Source organism: Corvus cornix, chromosome 2 (genome assembly GCF_000738735.6).
Source record: "Corvus cornix cornix isolate S_Up_H32 chromosome 2, ASM73873v5, whole genome shotgun sequence".
In the NCBI taxonomy this organism is placed as follows: Eukaryota; Metazoa; Chordata; class Aves; order Passeriformes; family Corvidae; genus Corvus; species Corvus cornix.
In genome coordinates this window covers 43,364,120-43,384,593 of record NC_046333.1, presented here as the reverse complement: position 1 = coordinate 43,384,593, position 20,474 = coordinate 43,364,120, and the positions used below count along the sequence as shown (strand labels likewise).

The following is a 20,474-nucleotide window of genomic DNA, read 5'->3' as shown; positions in this document are numbered from 1 at the left end:
GATACTTATCAATACCTAAAAGATATTCTAGATCTGACAGAAGCGTTCAGTCCTGTGTATGTGTCTACATACATCCATATAAATCAGAAGCTTAAAATAGTCAGAAACAAAACCCACTGATAGTTCACTTAAACAAAATAAGATTTAAACATAAGCTGGCACACATGCCTGTGAAACGTGATGGTCCTTGTCTAGTATTGCTCAGATTTGAGCTAGTTTGCTATTTTGTTGACTGTGAAAAAAGAGAGACAAAAGCAGAAAGGCTATCCACATTTTCCTCTCTCTCCCCCATTTTGGTGCTCATGTTTAGAGAGAAAGGTGTTCTCTTATTATCCTGTATATTTAGCCTTTTTAAAATTATTCAGTATCTTATGAGCAAAATGAAGATTTTGACTGACTTTAAGAGTCAGTTATATGCGTTCTGCCTTTGCATGGCCAAATCTTTACACCAAATGCTTGAAATCTGAACACTCCCAAAACAGGAACCACAACTAACCACAATCCAGTACTCTGGGCTAAATGACTGCTTTCCTTAGACAATAAGGGCACTCAGGCTTTACCTTTGCAGTCAATTGGAACTTAGCCATTAATTTTAATAGGGTCAGGATCAGGTCCCTGACTCTTTTGACATCAAAGAAACATCTTTCACAGTCATTTTGTTATAAATAATTAAAGCTGATTAGTAATAATAAGGTACCTTAACCAAAAAGGTAAACAGTGGAGACATTTATTATCAAAGTAAGAAAAGAAAATTAAAATAACCTCCAACACTTTTGTATGTGCAATTCATCAGGAAACGTTGTAAAAGAACAAAAACAAATGTTGGCTCATTCCAGAGGTTCTTTGTCATCATTAATGTATTCAGGTTTTCACAGCTGAATTGCTGTACTTTGAAAAGATTTTAATGAAAGGAAACTCAAATTCAACGTTCAAACAAAGCTGTCAGGTTACCAAGATTCGTATTTGCTTGTATGTCCAGAAAATGTTTTATCCTTTTTAAAAAACCCTTTAGGTTAGAAGTATTATTATTCCTTTGCTTTCAATTTGTAAACAACAGAAAATAAGCTTTTGTTAAGCAGCACATATTTATTTATTTATTTGCTATTGCGAAGCTGAAACCAGCACTTAGAAATATCTGTTCCAAAGCGGAGGTGAAACTACCTGGTACAGATATTTTACTTCATTACTAGTTCTGTTCCTCAAATTGATACAAATGGCCTCCTTCTGTTTCTGTCTGTCTGCTTGCCTGATCAGCAGAGCTAATTGTCAGAGCTGGGGAGATCTCCTATACCTAAACAGAAGATATGCAGTTTGTAACCTGCTTAATTTGCCTTATGTCCTGGATGGCCCTCAGTATGTTGTTCATTAAAGTATCAGCTGTTTCGGCTGTCGCAGTGGCAAACTAAGCATAGGCCTATTTTTCTTTGTTAAAAGGCCAGATTGTCAATAAATAATACACATCTTACCAGATAATTTCTTATCACTTAAATATGACAGTACTTTAGTTCTCTCCCCTTTCACAGGTCTTAGTTTTGCACGTCCAAAGAGGACGAGGACAGGGAGTACCCTGGGTACCATGGAGGCTAAGGAATAAGGCTTATTAGTCAATCAAAAGCCTAAAATTGAAGCTTTGCAGAATCACTTTAGTGAAAGTAGGTTGAAACCTTCTCTTTTTAAAATAAGGAATTCCAGGTCTTTATAAATGTCCACATACATGAAAGACAGGGTAGATCCCATCTGTAGTGACATATTTCTGTTATATAGAACAATCAATTTCTAATTCAATCAAATTTGTGACAGTAAAGCTCTTTAAAAATGTTTTAACATACATTTAATCTCAGATACAGAGGTCTGTAACATCAGCTAGCTGCACACAATTCATACACTGCTTTGTAAATTACAATCTTCTGTATGTCAGGACAGAAGTGAACCCAGACATTTAATTATTATCCTGTACCAATCATGCTGGCCTCAGCTAGAATTCTGATTTACTAGTCTTTTATTATACATACACAAGTACAATCAAATGTGCACAGTTCAATTTTTTCAAATAAAGAGAATCTGCCTTTTCCATATGTAGGAGATACAGCCATTTAACATCATTTGATCATTGCCTGGAAACACTTAATATGTGAGGTGTTTATGGCTAGTAACCTTGATATTATATTTTTGTGTAAAGTCTGAGTAAAATATTCAAAAGAATGATTTTATTCCCATTCTTAGCTTATGTATGACTTTTTTATAATGAACTAGTTTTAAACCACTTTTAATTACATTTACAGGGGTTGTATTAAAAATGATTAGTCTGTCTTATTTTGCTGTTCAGTTACTACAGTTAAAATGAAAATTTCTTCTTGGTATCTTAGGTTCTCTAAGCATGTAATATTTATTAAAAACAATTAAAATTTCTTTTTCATTTAACTTGCATTCTTTCTTTTCATACTGCAAGTAGTATGCTACATGTGTTCTAGAAAGCGAGATGAGAGCCAACTAGTTGATTTTTAACTTGGATTTGAGAAAAGCTAGGAAAAGAAAAAGAAATGCTCAAATCAGCCTCTCCCAAAGTAGGGTCACAAGGAGTTGTTAAAAGAACGACATGAAGCCGACAAGTGATTTATGCCAGTATTCAGGCAGAGCTATATCTGGAAAGACCTGGAAACTTCCAGCTTAGATGACTGAACTGAGGTACTGTGCCAGTGTCATTACTGAGAATGGTCTTGTTTTCATATAATGATTTAGAGTGAAACTTCCAAAACGAACATTTTTAATTTCACTTAGATCAAGAGAATTCATAGGTGCCCAGAGAAGTTGTGGATGCCCCATGCCTGGAAGCGTTCAAGGTCGGGCTGGAGGGGGTCTTGAGCAACCTGATTTAGTGAGAGGTTCTCTGCCCATGGTGGAGGGGTTTGGAATGATCTTTAATGCCTCTTCCAACTCAAATCATTCCAAGAACAGACATCACTGTCCAGAAGGTCTTCCCTAGTATCTGCCGTATCAACCACTGAAGCCAGTTACCCATGTCACAGAATAACCTCCAAACTGGAATTAATAATGTGCAACTCATGCAAAGCCACCAAAACCCCCATATCTACGAATTCTAGAGAGGAAAATCCAGCTCTGGAATCCAGTATTTCACAAGTCCATAGCAGCTACTCACATTTGCTCCCACAGCTGAAGTAATTAAAAATACTCCTGCAGTTCCTGAATACAAATTTGCAGTAAGGCACTGAAACCAAAGGGCCCACAAGCAGCAAATTTCTAAGAGCATGTCAACACCTGTACAGATACAGTCTTTCAAGTAAAAATTGTACCGTGTGATAGCTATTTTCAACTAACTATATTAAATATATGCATTTTTAAACATGCATAGCTTTTCTGTTAACTGATGTCTTAATAAAAATATCTAATACAGAAAAGAGGAAAATGAAGAGTTGTAGGGAAGCAGCTAGTGACAGCCTGAGTTAGCTCAAGATATACTGTGTTGCTCCAATAGCCTTTGTCACTACGATCCTGTTTCAGTTCAATTAAAAGCAAGCTAAACAGCAGTTATTATTAATAAATGAATATTAAAATGCTTGTTATGTTAGCATATGGTGTTTGAAGATGTAAAAACCATTCTTGCTTTTATTCATCCAATATGAAGTGAAACAGACTGAGGACAGCCCCTTCTCCTCCAGCATACCTGTGCCTTTAATGAAGAAGCCAAGCCCTGGAGGAGAAGCACAAAGGTTTTGAACAGGACCATGAGCAAGAACTGTGCAGGTGGGGCACAATGAAGATTTCTGGCCAAAGGGTAAAACTCGCCAATGAAGGACACAGGGCTTTTTCAGGGCATGGTGTAAACCACAGCATGGAACCCCAAAGACAGTAAGAAACAATCACAGCTGTTCCAGTATAATGCAAAGAGGTTCTCTGTTCCAGTCTCGACTTTTTAATGAAAACACACAGTAGCATGCATATTTAAAAGGACTCTTAAAAACGCAATGCTACACTTCATGTATATGTCACTCCCTGGGGAGAAGATGAAAGAATACACATTATAGGACACACATGATGTCATACAATACGCTATCAAAAAATATTTGATAAGAAAATAATAAGTCTTCGACAACTCACTGTATTTGCATTCTCAATTGCTTTTACCTAGGGAAGTACTTCTCACACAGAGAAGTGTAGACCTCTGTGGTTTTTTCCTTTAAATGAAATGATCTCTAAAAACAGAGGTAAATAAACACCGTACAGGGCAATTCCACATTAGCACTGAATACCCGAGTGAGGAGGGTTGTAAGTGGAAAAAAACCCCAACTTACAACACTGAGTAGCTAAGGACCAATTAGAAGGTAATACAATTTTTTGACAGTAAAAATTCGCTTAACCCTGTAAGGAACGTCAAAGGCCAAAACAGTCCATGTGAATTCCACTTAAGATTTGGGAAAATTACTTGATAACGCATGGGTCCTGCTTTGTTCAGAAAAGATGGCATTTACTTTATTACTTCATTCCCCTCTGTTTTCTACTTGTTTTCTGTGTACTAATATAAACCAGGTATCTCAAACTTCACCCAAGGTATCTCCATGGAAATACTTTCTAGTGATCAGGGCTATGAGGTTAACACCAGAATAGCGTAATTGTCCAAAGACAAGCAACGGAAACACACAGTATATGGCCAAAATGGAAATATGAGTGTTCACTTACCATCTCTCACATTTCTTCATGGCAGGCTTGAGAATCAGGTGGGATGCAATGGTAAGTATGAATTGGGGAACTTATCTGTCTCAATTGCATTAATTTCAGTCACACACTCTAGTAGTTATCTTTGTCCTTCTAGCAACATCAGCCTTCTCTGTCCTCACCACCAGCTATAGCCTTTACACATGAAATATATCCTGCCAAACTCCAAATCCAAAACACTCTGACCCATTAAAGGTTTCCCCTTTTCTTCTATTAAGAACAAAGAACACATTACATTTTTCTATGTGAAGTATGCTATTAAATAATAGCTTGTACACTAATTAAAGCAAATGTAATTGTGAGAACACACTCACTGACATTGTTAAAGTAAATTACCCAATTTGTTAATAGTTTCATTTCAAGTGACCTTAATTGTATTAATTGTGATATTGAGCAAACTAAATTGAAGAGTATTAAATGCATTGTTCCAGTCTGTCCTTAGAGGATCAACTTTCTCATTATATCAATGAAATGGGAATACTACCTACCATGCTCCTCAAAACTTTTGTTGGAATGTGGTGGACGCTGTAACTTGGAATAAAAATTTACAGCAGCAACAGTTATATATAATAACCTAGTTATTCCATTTCAATGTAAGAGAAACCTCAAGCATTTCAAAGTCAGAAAAACAGTTTGTCAGATGCAATACACAGGGAGAAGGTACAACAATAATGTTTCTGAAATTTCATTCAGGTCTTATAAAGTCTCTGCTGGAGACACAACTAACATTCACCAATTTCTCTAAGAAAGATCCCTGTTTCAGAAAGGATCACTCAAAAATATAAAATATTGCTAGAATAAACTGAATAATAGCATGATGATTCTTAGAAGAGAAAATGTAGCAGCAAGATGTCATCAACCTACTATAGTCAAAAGAGAACATAATAATGCACACATACACAGATGCATGTAAATTAAAATACAACCAGATCCACAAGAAACAATCAAAATTCAAAATTTCTTAAAAGAACTAATATCTTCCATTTGAAGTATTAGATTGCAAAAGTGAAAATCCCTGCCATAAATTTCTTATCAACTATTTAAAAATGCTATTTTAAAAAGCATGTCAAAGTGCATATATGCCATGTCCATCTTTTGTATCTTGAAAAAAAAAATCAGACATAAGGAAAATAACATAGGCCAAATTAATCAACAGTAAAGGATGAAAATACTATCTTAATGGATTTTAAAGAGAGAGAGAAAAAAATCTTTAAAGACTTATTCTGAATTTTTTAAACTTGCAAACAAGCACATTCTCACGGCTCATCATAGCTCAAGATTCAAAGTTTATCAGTCACATAAAATTTGGAGAGCTACCAATGCCCAGACCTTTCTCCAAATGACACTTACCTCATCTGTAATGATCTACTTTCATTTGTTCAGCTAGGTAACTGTCTCATGCCTAGCATCTGCAACATTAATCCTTGCAGCTGTTCCTAGTGAACCATGTCTTATTCTTCTCAGGCCACTTCTCCAAAATCTCAAGAATACTTTGAATTTTACATCTACTCTCCATTGTGTCAACAGTCCTATCCTAAATAAACCATGTTTTCTCTCTATTCCTTCACTGAAATGTTCATAAAAGCACTGAGTACTACTACATTCAATCAACATATTTCTGGAATCCCATCCAATATACCCTTTCAAGTTGACAGCAAATGAACAAAAAGTAGTCAATGCATGCAGTTTTCCAAACAGCTATACTTAAGAGCAATCCATGTATTTTTGAGATTTCTTTCATTTTATGAAAACTGTGAGAGACTTTCTTAACTCCAGCTGGACATGACATCTCCTGGTTCTCCATCAAGTTTTGGTATCGGTTGCACATACCAAAAATACAATACTTCATGTAGATTAACAAATCTGACTAGCTCAGTAATTAAATATTTATTTTCAGCGCCCTTATCACTTCTGTGTTTTTTTCAATCACCTCATCACAGTGAAGGCTTTTATCCCTTTGCCTCCAAGCTAAGCATTCAGCAAGGCTTCAAAAACACAATTCAGTTGTCCTGATATTCTATAATATTGCACAGAACATCTCCGATGGACCACCTCTCCACCATATTTCTGTGATTCATGACAAAAAAAAATTAAGATACCGTTTTTCACCAAGTTGATTCTGTATCACCCCTGAAACTTAAGACTGCATTGAAAAACCTTCTCTTGAAATAATTTTGTGAAGGCAATGATGGACAGACTGCGTGGACGGGAATGACTGCATATTTTGATGCCCAAAGAGCTAACACCGACCAAGCAAACGCTTTATTTAAAATGAAACATTAAAACTTCAAAGACGTATTCTGGATATATAAAGTTTCAAATTAAAATGCACTATGTGTTTCACAGCAAAAAAGCCTATGAAGATGAAATGGATGCTTTATATAAAATATTTACATAGATAGAACATAAAAAATGTACCATAGTTGGTAACCTTTATGACTTGGGGAACCATGTATTTACATATCTTTATCCTCGCATGTGCGTATGTGTGTGTTGTGTATATATTTTTAACAGTTGACAGCTGTTTTAGAGCATACAGAGATGCCAAGCTGAATGAGGGTCTTGATTACTTCAAGATTAGCTATCTAAAGTTTCTATTCATTTTAAGTGTTGTTAGTGCGAAGAGTCATTAGTCACTTCCTTGTCTCATAGAACATCAGCATACATTTACATTGTTAATGAACATTTGGGGTAAATGAATTAATGGCACTTTTAAACATCAATTCAATCCTAATAACTTTGTATGTCATAGAAATGTTAAGGTTGGGATAAAAATGAGAAACCTTTTCAGTCAAGGTAACTAATCGCTTCTGGGCACAATAAAGGGTAAAATTAACTTACAGTGGTTTTTAACAGGGTGAAAATTTTGCTTTTTCCTGAAACAGAGTTGAGAGAACGGCCAATATTTTTTTTTAAAGAAAATCGAAATCAGAAGAAAATGTTCATCTTTTTCTTGACTGGGGTAGACTAGAAGCAAACTGTTTTTCCTCTTGAAAATGGTTATTATTTTAGGTTATTGAAAAAGATTATTTTCAAATTTCTAAAAATATGTACAAAAAAGCATTTAGTTGATCAGGTTAAAATGGCTTCATATCGTTAAGACGTCAAATATAATAGAAAAGAAACACTGACCTAGAAAAGCTATTCCATTTAATTGTCAGGTTTTAAAATACTTTCCCCTAGATGTACATTCACATTTTCAAACATTAAAGAAGCTTTATAAACCAATGAAGAAATAGTGAAAAAATTAACTCAAAGGGACAATGAAGTTTTACCAATATATTTTGAAGCAAAACATCAGCTTCTTCTAAACTGAAGTAATAAACATGACTGAGCAAAACTTGACATAGCTTTTTAATAAACACTAGTATACAGATGATTTATAGACAGATACACCCACAGAGAGTAGTTGATCTGGGTGAGGGACTTAGAAAATGTGACAAAGTTGTTTCAACTCTGTAATTTAAAATAAATTTTTTATTTTGCCCTCCTGGTACATGTGTTCAATGACTGGAAAATTACAGGTAGTTAAGGTGCCACTGTGTATAACTGAATACTTGAGGAATGTTTTCATGACAAGGACGAGCTTTCTCATTAAGCTTATCACTTTCTTCGAACCAACTATACTGTCACTACTAGCAAGTAAGTAGAAAAGATGAGCAACACAGACACGTGTGCATTATCCAAGCAGTTTGTTCTCATTGTTCATTAGGGTCTTCCAAATACTGCATTTAATTAATTTACTTTAGGTTATGTAGTAATTTCTACCTTTAGAGCCTGTTCATTTTATCTCAACTTCGAGGTGATTTTTTAAATAAGAATATAGGTGCTGAGTCAAACAAAAAATCAGCCTTTTAATTTGCATAATTTCATTCAAAATAACATACTGAAATTTACTGCAGAATCAAAAAAACCACACCCTCCCCCCAGAAAAACCAAACCAAACCAAACCAAAAAACCACAAACAAACAAAAAAGATCCCTAAACCCAAAGCAGTGTAAGAGCCCATGCTTGAGAAAGTAACATAAAGCCATGCTCCATTTCAATATTCTTATGCTGAAGTCAGTGTTTGGTTTATGATTAAAAAAGGATGACAGCGCATTAAACATTTGGCTAATGCTTCTGTCTATAATTGAAAGTTGACTTTTCGTGGTTTTCATTAGTGTCAGAGTGTTCTACACATACTCTGTGAAATGTTCTTTAAGTTGCCCTGTTCAACTTCATTGAGAGAATTAAACAAATTATGACAGGTACAGTTATCATGACACACTTATATAAGGTATAAACTCTAAAAAAAGTACAGAAATACAAAACTCACCTTCCCCTGGCTTGTTCAAAAAACTCTGCAAGGGATCAATGCCTATCTCTTGTTCCTCTGTTTGCAAAGGGTGACTGGTTTCTGACACAGAATGATACATATTGGCAGTAGTAAATTCCAACTGAAGAGTATTTATCTGGAGGAAAAAACCAGAGAAACATTCAGTATTCCTTTAGCTACTTTTAAATCACACAATTCGAGAGCAAAGGAACTTAAAACCTTCTCTTACTTTCCAGGCATATCATCACCATTAGTTGTCTAATAGCAGAACAACAGTGTTTCCACTTGAATGTTTTGTGTTGCAATATTTAGAGTCCAAAAAAATTGTTATACTACCTACAAATACCACACTGCAACTAGAAGTCCAAGTGTGGCTTTGACAGACTGTAAAACAGAGCAAGAGCCTCTTTTCCTTCCTTTTTCTAGTTTTCCCTACTCATCTTTTAGTCTGATTCCAAGGAGAGCTGATGCTAGTTCTTGGGCATGATGGAGATTATAGAGCAAAACTGAGGAAAGACCATCATCATCACTCTTCTGGACTCAAGACCTCTCATCCCAGAAAATCCTCCTTTTAGCAACTTCTTTTTCAGAAATCGTAGGTCAAGTATGAGATAACAGTGGCAGACATGCAAAAAGAGACTGGGTTAATACCGATTGGCTTGATAAGTAAATTTGGTTTTATCAAGATTTATATTAGCTTTTGTCTTGGTTCTGGCCAGAACAGGGTTTTGCAGTAGCAAGGAGGTGGCATGGCTAGGGCCCAGAGGTTATTCTGTACCATGTCATGTCATTGCCATGGGCAGGGTGAACTGAGTCTCTTCCAGGAAGAAAGGTTTTTTTCTGGTTAAGTAAGTACGGTGGAGGGAGTGGTTGGGTAATGTCAGCTCTGCGATGAAGGGAGTGGTCGGGCATCACCTGTTGTTGGGCTTTCTGCAGTGAGCAAGAACGTTTCTTTTCTTGTACCCTCTATCATTAGTATTGTTGCTGTTACTGGTCATTTTTCTTATCTCATTTTATACTGGAAACTGCTGTTTCCAGTAAATTGTTCTTATCTCAAGCTGTGATCTTTACCTTTACTTAGCCTCCAGTTCTCTCCATCCCACCACAGGGAAGAGGGGGAGGGGGGAGTGAGCAAGCGAGCTGTGCATGGCATGCAATGGTTTCACTGGGAAAACTAAACTGGAGAATACCATTCCTTAAACCACGATAGTTTTCTAGAAAGATGATGTTAAGGATGCATTTTAAGAAACATGATCAACTAGCTGGTGAACATTTACAAAGACATCTTCCAAAAATGAAGGCCAAAAGGGGAGTAATGGCAGAACTGAAACCTTAGGAAGTAGGTGATCCGGATTCATCCTCACAGGCCCCTGAATGACATTCACATCGCTATCAAGCAACTGAACAAGAACTATGTTAGAAGCTCATGTGGGGAGTGCTGGCAGCTACTATTGGCTGCAACAAATAAGAGGATGCCAATAAAAGGGTGAAAAGCAGACAAGGTTATGATCAGCGCATAAGAAGGAGAAACGACCTTTCCAGTGCATTAATAGTGTAAGAGTACATTTGCCAAGACTGCATTTTAGTCACTGTACAGCAATTTATTAACTTGCAACACAAAAAAACCTAAGCCAGCTAAATAGGTCTGATTTGCCCAAGCACACTAAGTAGCTACCTACGACCACCAGATGAGTTTTAAATATCACTTACCCTAACTGCTTTGTTTACAAGTACCATAACTTTCTAACAGCAAGAAAATTGTATTTAGAAAGAAATCGAAAAAGAAATACAGAAAGAGGTATGCATCTACACTTTCAGGACTGGCATATTAACGAATTTGAAATCACTTCAATTATGCTTTTCCTTTGGTTCCTAGAAGGTATGGTGTTGACCGTGTAGGCTTTATACCTTCAGTTTACTGTCAATAAATGAAAGGGAACTGGGATTCTTAAGACCTTTTTATACTCTACACCTTCTTGATTTTCCTAGTAAGTTATGCGGAAAAAACCCTCCAAGCCCCCAAACCCCCTAAATAATAAACAAACCTAGTTGGGCCACTAGTAGGCATTTCCTTGAAACCAGTGCATCCAGACTGTTTTCAAAAGGATGCTCTCTCAGCCATATTCCCTGAGGGTTTTATCCTTTATTTGCCCTGGCACCTGTGTTGCTGTGGTGTTGAAATGGTCACATCATCTCTCACTTCTGTTTAGCTGGAAGAGAGCATGTGAAGGTCTTGGGAACAAGGAGCCGGGAACTGAGGGAAGGTAGGACTTACCACTTGAGCAGTGGTACACCTTTATGTCAAATTATAACAATCATACAATTATATGACAAAACACACCACTAAAACACAAAACTGCCTTGAACAACTCTATAATAGGCTCAACAAAATGTGCCATGAATGTATGTACACATCATGTGTTTCCTATGTAATTTTTAAACTATAATGAAAACTGCACGAATGGTATCTTGAAGAAAAATATTTACAAACTTGCTAGCCCCTTAAATAACGTTTGCCTGTAGTCTTATGGCTACAAAATATAGAGAGATGTTTACAAATACCTGATATATTAAATAAATAATAAAAACTTACAATAATTTATTTAAAAAAAGAAAACATAACCCACCATCAACTTTGCAGAAGTAATTTTCTCCTGCTGGTATTTTAGTTGCTGCTCTCATTCCTTTAGCTATATCGCTGTAAATATCTTTCTAATGATCCATTGATTTTGTCTTCACAAAAATTACAAGCTTATTTCAAACTGTGCTGCTTAAGTTTAACTCTTTATTTTTACGGTACTTCAGAGATTGCTACACAATCTGAACAAAGCGCAACCCTGAGTGTCTTTCAAACTGAGAACCAGGCACAAAATGACCTTACCAGTCATTGTAGTTTCAGCAGCCACCACTTAGTCAAGACACAGTATGTTTCAGACTTACACTGTCTTACATCCATATATCAAATTAGCCCTAGCAAGTTTGGTCTTCTATATTGTTCTCTTCTGTATCCACCTTCTTTTTTTTTTAAATACTCCCCAAATGCCATACCTTTACAGTCTATAAGAACCATAATTTACTTTACAGACTGTTAGAGCAGTTTTAAACAGCTGAATAGATTTACTTTTGATATCTGCACAGTGATTTAATCAGTTACTTGTGTTTGTTTATGGATACATATGATTAGAGTTAAAAAAAGTATCACTACCTATTAGTCTTCACTCCTTAGTCCAAGCAATTTTCTACACAGTTTTACACTTACGTTCTTTTCTGCTCTTCTAACAAAGAGCAAAGAGAACTATTAAACCAATTATGATTACACTTGGGATCTTACTCTGAGACAGATTAATTCTTTACAGGTTTGTGGTTGATTTGTAATGGCCTATAACATACTGTTCATATTAAATAAGATGCAATTTAAAACCATTCTCAATGTGAAACAATAAAAATGTTATAAAACTCTGAAATTCAATTACTGGATTGCAAGACTTGATACTGGCTAACCCTAACATCTCAGTGAAAGCTCAAAGTGACACTTTAACCTATTTGCTCTTTTTTTTTAAACCTCCAAAGATGAAGTGCTAAAAAACTGAAACACCAGGCGTGCTTCCCACAACTGGGAGTTCAACTATTCAGTAACATATATGAAAAAATAATTAAGGCTATGTATGAAACTTTTATCTAGTCAGGGAAATTAGTAGAAACACTCATGAGCCCAAGGAAAAGGCAGGCATAGAGACTCTTTGTGTGGCTACTGAACTTAAGTAGTAGGGGGAGCCCTTTTGTGCCACCAAGGACAGTGCCCCAGGTTTGCTCCTCGCCGACCAACACACATGGGGTGAATCCTGTCTGCCTTTCAGTGAAGGCAGCTTGTCAGCACATCTGTTCTCAATGGAGACCACAAATCCCTCGAGAGACAGGCTTATGGACTCCAACAAAGAACCATACCAGATATCAGAAGGGCTCTGTGGAGATACCTGCTTATAGCACATCACCCCCTCTCCCATGACCTCCTCTGTATTCCATAAGTGATAGAATACCAACCTGTTTTCATTAGGAAAAACTTAACTGATGTTTACTGACATCTACCTAACTAACAACCCCTTTCTACACAGCAGAGATTAACTACTTGCTGCATTAGATAGTCTGATTTAACATACCCATTCTAACTCAGAGAATTCTCCTTGTTCTCACTGGGTACTTACTCTTAGTACTTACTTGGAAGTTGCCTGCTTCTTTTTTAGATGTGAGAAGGTTTATTCACCCAAGAGTTTACAAATATTTTGCCTTCCCTATTAGCTACTCTAGCACATTATATGATTTCTACCACCTTTAGCCATAAATCAGTCTTGTATAATCATGCCTTCATTAGCATTGCCATTTTTCCTGTATACAAACCCATGAGTTTGGAATGCTTAAACAAAATTACATTTAAAACATTCAAAACCAAAACCCACTTCTTCTCCAGACTGTCAGGGTCAACAGCCTCAATTCAGCCATACTTCATCTTCCATTATTAAGTCATATCTAGATAGATAGAAATACAAGACAAAGATAAAAGTCTAAGTGAGATATGTTTCTATCGTTAGCTGTACAGCCAGTGAAGCACCCATCACTTTTGGACCAGAGCTGGGTGAAACATGACAAAAACAAATACACAGAACTGTACAAGGCAGAAGACTAATCTATAATAAGATTATAATAAATGTTCATATAATAAACTGATTATAATCGATGTTCATTAAGAAGATGTAAAATTAAAACAAAACAAAACAAAAATTGTTGCATTCTTTTAGCAGTGAGAGTATTCACTACCGCAAGAGCAACTGGTAAGACTACCCTAATCTCAAAAATGTTGATAAATCAGCATTTCTTAAACAAAACATAGCACAGTTGAACATGAATACTGTACCTTATTTCATGTCATAAAACATTCACTAACGTCTTCACTTGTCACAGATACTGAATAGAAATATTCAGTATTCAAATAAGCAGTTTGTGGATGAAAAGCATTGTTTCAAAAATAGTGACTAAATTATTTCAATTTAAAAAACCTAAAACCCACCCTTAAGCATCACTGTTTATATGGACTTTGAAAAATTATTTACTCCAAGCATGAAACACACCAAAACACATCAAAATTAATGTTTAAGAAGTGAAGAGTATTCATATTGTTTGGGCAAAATTAGAAAGTATAATCAGTCTCAGCAAGGGTATTTTGAAGGTGTAACTGAGTAGGTGAAACAGAATTAGGCAAAGCTTTTATAACACCCATTTCCCCTCCCTTCCCCTTCTCCAGTGGTAAAATGGAAGGAGAGGAACTGCAGGCTTGGGGACGTACTCAGGATGAGGGCTGAAGCACTGCACAGGTTGCAGCACTTGCCCCACTCTTGCTCTCTGACATCCTCTTACCTCTAAACAATCAAGCAACAGAGCAAAATATTTTATGCCTAAAGAAAGGAAAATGAGAACCCACTAGCTCTGAGGACAAAGCTGAACAATGCTGCTAAATCTTGGATATGCTAAAAATAAAAATCTCTTTCCATCAGTACCAGCAAAGCTACCTGAATATGACATTACTGAAAACTACTGAAGCGTACCGAAGTGTTTTAATAATACTTTGCATTCATTCTATTAGACTGTATCAACCACCTTCTCCAAATTATCTTTGGGCCTTTATTTCATGCCATATAGCAAAGTTTACCATTTTAATTACTTAAATTGATGACAAGTAGGGGAAATACTTGTTTAGCTAAGTGATAAATTAGCTGCCCTGTGAAGTCAAATTGATTAAGACGACCTGACTAAAAGCAAGTGTCTGATGTGGTAATGGTCTTATGCATGTTTTGTTAAGTTTGACAGCATCATGTTATGAGGGTTCACAACTCTGCCCCTCATTTGTGGCTTATGAAGTAATCAAGCATGTTAGAACACAGAAGTGAGGATTTTCCAGAATGTGAAAACATTTTAAAGTAGGTTAGAAATTAAATATTAGGAGAATAAACATGCATTGGGTTTATTTAAAGCAGTGAAGCACAGATGTCTTCCAAATAATCTAGAAGCAGTCCCAGATCATGGGTTTTCTTATACTAGCAAAATTAAATTATTCCTCCTAAACCAGGGATTAAAAAAACCAAAAATGAACAGCACGCTAACTAGAGGGTCAAGTAGAAGACAGTCCTGAACATGAACTTTGGCAAATGAGGAAAAGAGGACCATTGATCTATTTCAAGCTGGATATTTTACCAGGATACTCATTAATAGGCATTTTTGAAAAATCTGTTCTTACTGTAATATTCACTGCTTTCTTCTTTGCTCTAGGAGTGATTTTTACTTAGGCCACAGACACCATCTATCTCACAGCACTGTGATCTTCAGCGCTCCATCACTTGAGGCCTTTACTACCATCATCTCCATTTAAATACAGAAAATACTAGTTCCAGTGCCTCCAAGAGAAAAACCGCCAAAAAATGCCACCAAACCCAAACAACCCTCCCACACACACAGAGCAGCTCAAAACCAGCTAAGATTCCTACTCAGCCACTTCCACAGGTTGCCACCACCCACTGAAGAAACATGCCTGGGGAAGAACACTTACTAAGTCAGAAGAAAAGTGCACAATTTGACAAACTTTGGATAGCATAAAGCAAGTCTGTTATCTTTTAGAAAATGTACCAGATTATGTATCATTAAAATAGAATGATGCAAACATAAAAAATGGTCTGACATGGTGGAACAGATTAACATTAACATCAGCTGGGATCCAGAACAAAACAAACAAGATCATGCCACTGATGGACAGGTTAACAGCCAGCGAGTCTGATGGTCATTAAATGCAATTAATTTTGTCCCATTTAATAACATTTCCTGCATTTTAACTTCTGCCTGTCTGATCTCTAATACAAAAACAGAGTTACATTGGACTTTAAATAAGTTAATTAAGTATTAAAATCAATCATGTGAAAGTCTTAATATTTAATATTGTTAGATTGTATATCAAAGTGGTTTTATTATTTATTTACTCCAAACCTTTCCAGAATACTTCATGTGGCAACAGGGAGTCTGTATCTCACAAGATAAATGCATTTACAATGCCAAATAAATTATATATAAAAGCATTTGTCTTAATACATGTCATTCAATATTAAATATCACCCATTGGTACCACCCTGAAACCCTAATCCATTTTTACCAACCGCACATTTGTATTATTCAAATGTTGTCTATTAAATAGTTGTCTTGAGAGCCACAGTAAAGGAATACATACCTAAGAACAATTATCATAGGAGCTTTAAAGCACTGTCTACAGTTTTAACCCTACCAACTTTCATGTCTTACCAGTACTTAAACATGCAAAGTATAAATTCAGTAGTGAATTAAAATGTCAAGGATAAGAAACAACACAAATAGCCTGGGACCATGGCAATGTATTCTCTTGGTAATTCACATGATAGTTAAAAAAAAAAAAAAAAAAAGACAAAAAACTTTTTCTTAAATAAAAACTTAAAATTCTATTGATTTCAAAGACAGGAAATCTTCCACGCATTTGATACAAGCAGGAAACAAGTTCACACACTTGCTGGTTTTCAGTTTTCTTGAGGTTATGTGATTCTGCAAGAAAAACTAGTTTGACTAAGGAAGAAAAACTTGAATAATGCAGAGAGGATCAAAATCCTTCCATCATGTTGACCAGTAAGTTTGATAGCCACAACCCTCCTCTCCCCGTGGTCAACAATTTTTCTCAAGGTGTAATGCTCTGCACAGTGTAACCTGACATTCATGGTTACACAACTTCTCTCTTCTGCACTGAAAATGGTGACAATGAAAAGTATAAAGTGCATCAACCATCTTAAATCCCTGATCCTACAGGGATTGATATGATACCATACTGAATACATGTATTCAGTATGGTATCATAAAAAAACCCCAAAGAAGACAAAATAGCCAGCCAAAGCTGGCTAAAAAAATAACCTCAAATCCTACAGCCCTAACACAGAGCTACACCTATTCTTAATGCAAACCTATGTGACAGATCCACAGTGAAGCTCTTAAGAGAACACAACTTTGATCTAACATTGACTGCAAAAAAGAAACACCAGCAAACAAAGAAGATCCAAAGTCAACAGCTAAATGTAGCCCGTGCCCTGAACATTCCTCTACCCACAGAAACTACATTTAGCACCAGATGTGAAAACGTTGTGTTGATGCATTTTCACATTCCTTCCTTTCAACTAAAGTCTCAGAGAAAGGTTCCTCTTAGTCAGAACAGCTGATAAAAATTAGATGTGCAAATCCCCTCCCATTGTCTGACACAGCTAAGGCCTGAGCTGGATTACTATACCCATCTTTATTCAGATAGCACAGGACAAGGACCAGCTGCTGCAGTCCAGAGAGAAGCAAGGAGACCTATTAAGAGCCTAGAAAATATAACCTATGACATAAAACTCAAAGAAACAATGTTTTGCCTTAGTGAAGGTGAAAGAGAAGAAGGAAAAATGGCGTAAGAGTTCAGATCTTTACAACATTCAACTAAAAAGCTACTCCCTTTTCTTAGAGTGATCTAGAGGTGATAAAAACCCTATTCATATTAAAAAGATTCAAACAATTGGAAACTCATTAAATAAATTCTTTGCTTGCTTTACTTTAGAACATATTTTATCTACCTCATTACAAAATAGTTAAATATAATTTAAATTAAATCTTTCTTCTTCCAAATATGGTTAGGTTTACTGCTTTTTATGGTATGCTTTTAAGTACTTAAGAGTTTTACTTTCAAGAACACACAGGCCCCGTGCTATGCTACACACTTTATGTTTTAGTAATACATATGTAACTCAAAGGGCCAAAGAACGTCAAGACTGAAAGAAATCATCAAAACAGTGAACTGGAAAAAATGGCAGCTTAGCCTGCAGCCTTACCCAAAATGATAGTAACTAGCTTAGACACTAAAAGTGTATTCAACGAAATAAGTTTCTAGGATATCACAGCTCTGAAGTAGTAAGCAATTAATCTTGGATTCAGCCTTTATTCTTTCACTATTTTTAGAAAACAGTTTCCTACAGGGGTTGACAGAATTTTTATAGAAACACCAGCATGTTCATGCACGCACAGAAGCATTTACATCAAATCTTTCTCTTCTAGTTTTCTCTTCTAGATATGCAGATGCTAAAGCAGCATGGTATCATGCTGAGGTACAAAGAAAGTTGGTGTAAACCTCATTTGCTAAAGAATATGAGAATTTCATATGCACTTTCAAAGGCACAGAGAGAGGCAGAATTTGTTTTGCACCATACAACCAGGTTTCTATATAAAATGAAGAACCATAACCCATGTTCAGCTACGTGATCCAATCCTGATGAGTGAATTCAGATCAGACTTACACAGGAAAACCTGACTCTGATTCTGCTGCAGTGCAATGACTGCAGACTGCAAGAATTTTCCATAACTTCTGCCAATAGAAATGGTGGCTTACTTATGTCTAAAAGTCATACTCAAAGGAAAAAAGCTTCAAAGTAGGGCTACACCTTGTAAAAAAATACGCTGAAGCTTCTTCCCTTGAATGCTCCCTCTCACACCCAAAGGCTCAGTCTATGTAAGGTACAGTATTTCTGTCATGTACTGCCTGCTCACACTGATTCTCTTCAGCCTTGCCCCACCAGCACTAACAAAAACAGGAGCCCCTCTAGAGGCTCAATATTTTTGTACAATGCTTACTCATATCTAGGATGTAGTGAGTTTCAAAGAGCAGTATCCAAATGAAATGAAATAAAATAAAATAAAATACCTCAAGCAAAGGAAACCTCTGAGACTTGGAAACAAGCTATAGATGAAACCTGCTAACTTAGCAGGTAATTGACTGCATGAAGACATTATATCAAGATACCACCTCTGCTATGAGTAACATTTTACTCAGGGTTCTTGTAGTAGGAACGTATCACTGTATTCTATGCCACTAAAAGGATGATAAGACAGGTTCTTCCTTTTGCAGAAAGTTAACTTTGCTGCTCAATACATCCTGATGCACTGCCTGTGTTTCTGGTAGTCAGGAACTCTTAGTACTAATTCCTGCCAAGGTTTGCAATATTATAAATGGGTGAAAATGACAGTGCAATAATGTTCCTTCTTTAATAATTTGATCTCTTAATACAGTGTTATCTGTTACAACTTATTTTCATCTCTCTTCCTACTCTCATATTTCTCATTAAAATTTTTGAGCAGCTGGATGAAATGTTCTCTGCTTTCCTGTACATGCACATCAAACTCCCAAGGGAATAAGTGGTCTTGCTGAAGTCTTCAGGCACAGAGAAGCCAGGCTGACAAAGCCCCTGTAGCACAATGATTTCTATAATGCACTGCTACTTAGAGGCATTTATTCCTCCTAAAATATTTTCTGGGCAGTCCCTGCTGCTTGCCAGAGCATGTAAAACACAAGCACAGAAGTCCCCAGTGCAAGCAGCATGGTACATCAAGCACGCTGCCTGTACCACCTCAAAACCTGAAATAAATGAAGCTCTTAAACAGCAAGTAGGAAAGCAGTACTTTGCAAGGTTATAGAGGAGCAGAAGTCTGCCTATTAAAAAAATTATTTAATTCTGCAGAACTTTACCATCAATTTCCAGTAACAATAAGAATTCGTAAAATAAATTAATTCAGGAATACAGATAAAATACACTGTTAAAAGAGGGAAATATTAATAAATGTGAGTTGCAATTAAAAGGGCTTCTTGGTTTGGCAGTAAATTTATCGTCATCAACTACTTTCTTTACCCTATGTGCTGGGTTTATTTTGCTTTAGAAGTGGGTCAGCACATACTACACAGTAAGAAACAAAAGCCTGGTTTTGCAGGACATTCGTGGACAACACGTAAGTAGCAGAACAAGACCTTAGGTCTTGTTGGCTAAGAGATCCACTGCCCTGAGAGTTGTATATGCTCCTCTGCTCTGGGGAATGAGAGCAGAACAGCAGGCAGATTCTTGAAAGCTTTTTGATTTTTATTAGGTAATACAATAGATTGATGCTTCCTAAATAAGTTAGGCTTAGTTGAGTGCTCTAATTCACCAATCACTGTGACATGACTGAATCTCTCAGTGTTCTCTGAATACCAAGTTTTGTTGCATGTAACCAACAAAAAGAACTGGAATTCCCACAAAACAGTAAATAGATTTGATGAATTGTATTGGAACAACAGCTGTCATTATACCTTACAGAAAGCTGACAACACCTTTGAGGCTAAGCCTTTAAGCCCATTTTATTAAAAAAATATAACTGATGTAAACAAGTTATGGTTGGAAACCTCCTTGATTAAATTCTTCTTGGTTTTAGAAAGCCTTTTCAGATAGTTTCCTTGTCTGTACTACACAGATAAGTACGACTTTTTAAGAATATTTAAGGTAAATATCCTAATATCTGAATGATGAAAGCATTCTGA

General features: G+C 36.1%; 1 protein-coding gene across 5 annotated transcripts in view; it reads right to left on the bottom strand.

Annotated features, from left to right (window-relative positions):
• The window catches only part of TBC1D5 (TBC1 domain family member 5), a 318,486-nt gene that overhangs the window by 177,182 nt on the left and 120,830 nt on the right, over nucleotides 1-20,474 (bottom strand). For 4 of the 5 annotated variants that reach the window (XM_039571945.1, XM_039571935.1, XM_039571966.1 and 1 more), the window contains one exon: nucleotides 9,050-9,185. In XM_039571945.1, the coding sequence (XP_039427879.1) occupies nucleotides 9,050-9,149 (100 nt within the window). In that variant the 5' untranslated portion in view covers nucleotides 9,150-9,185. Of the gene's footprint in view, nucleotides 1-9,049; nucleotides 9,186-13,503; nucleotides 13,574-20,474 lie in introns of all 5 variants that reach the window. The other variant, XM_039571951.1, reaches the window with a different exon arrangement.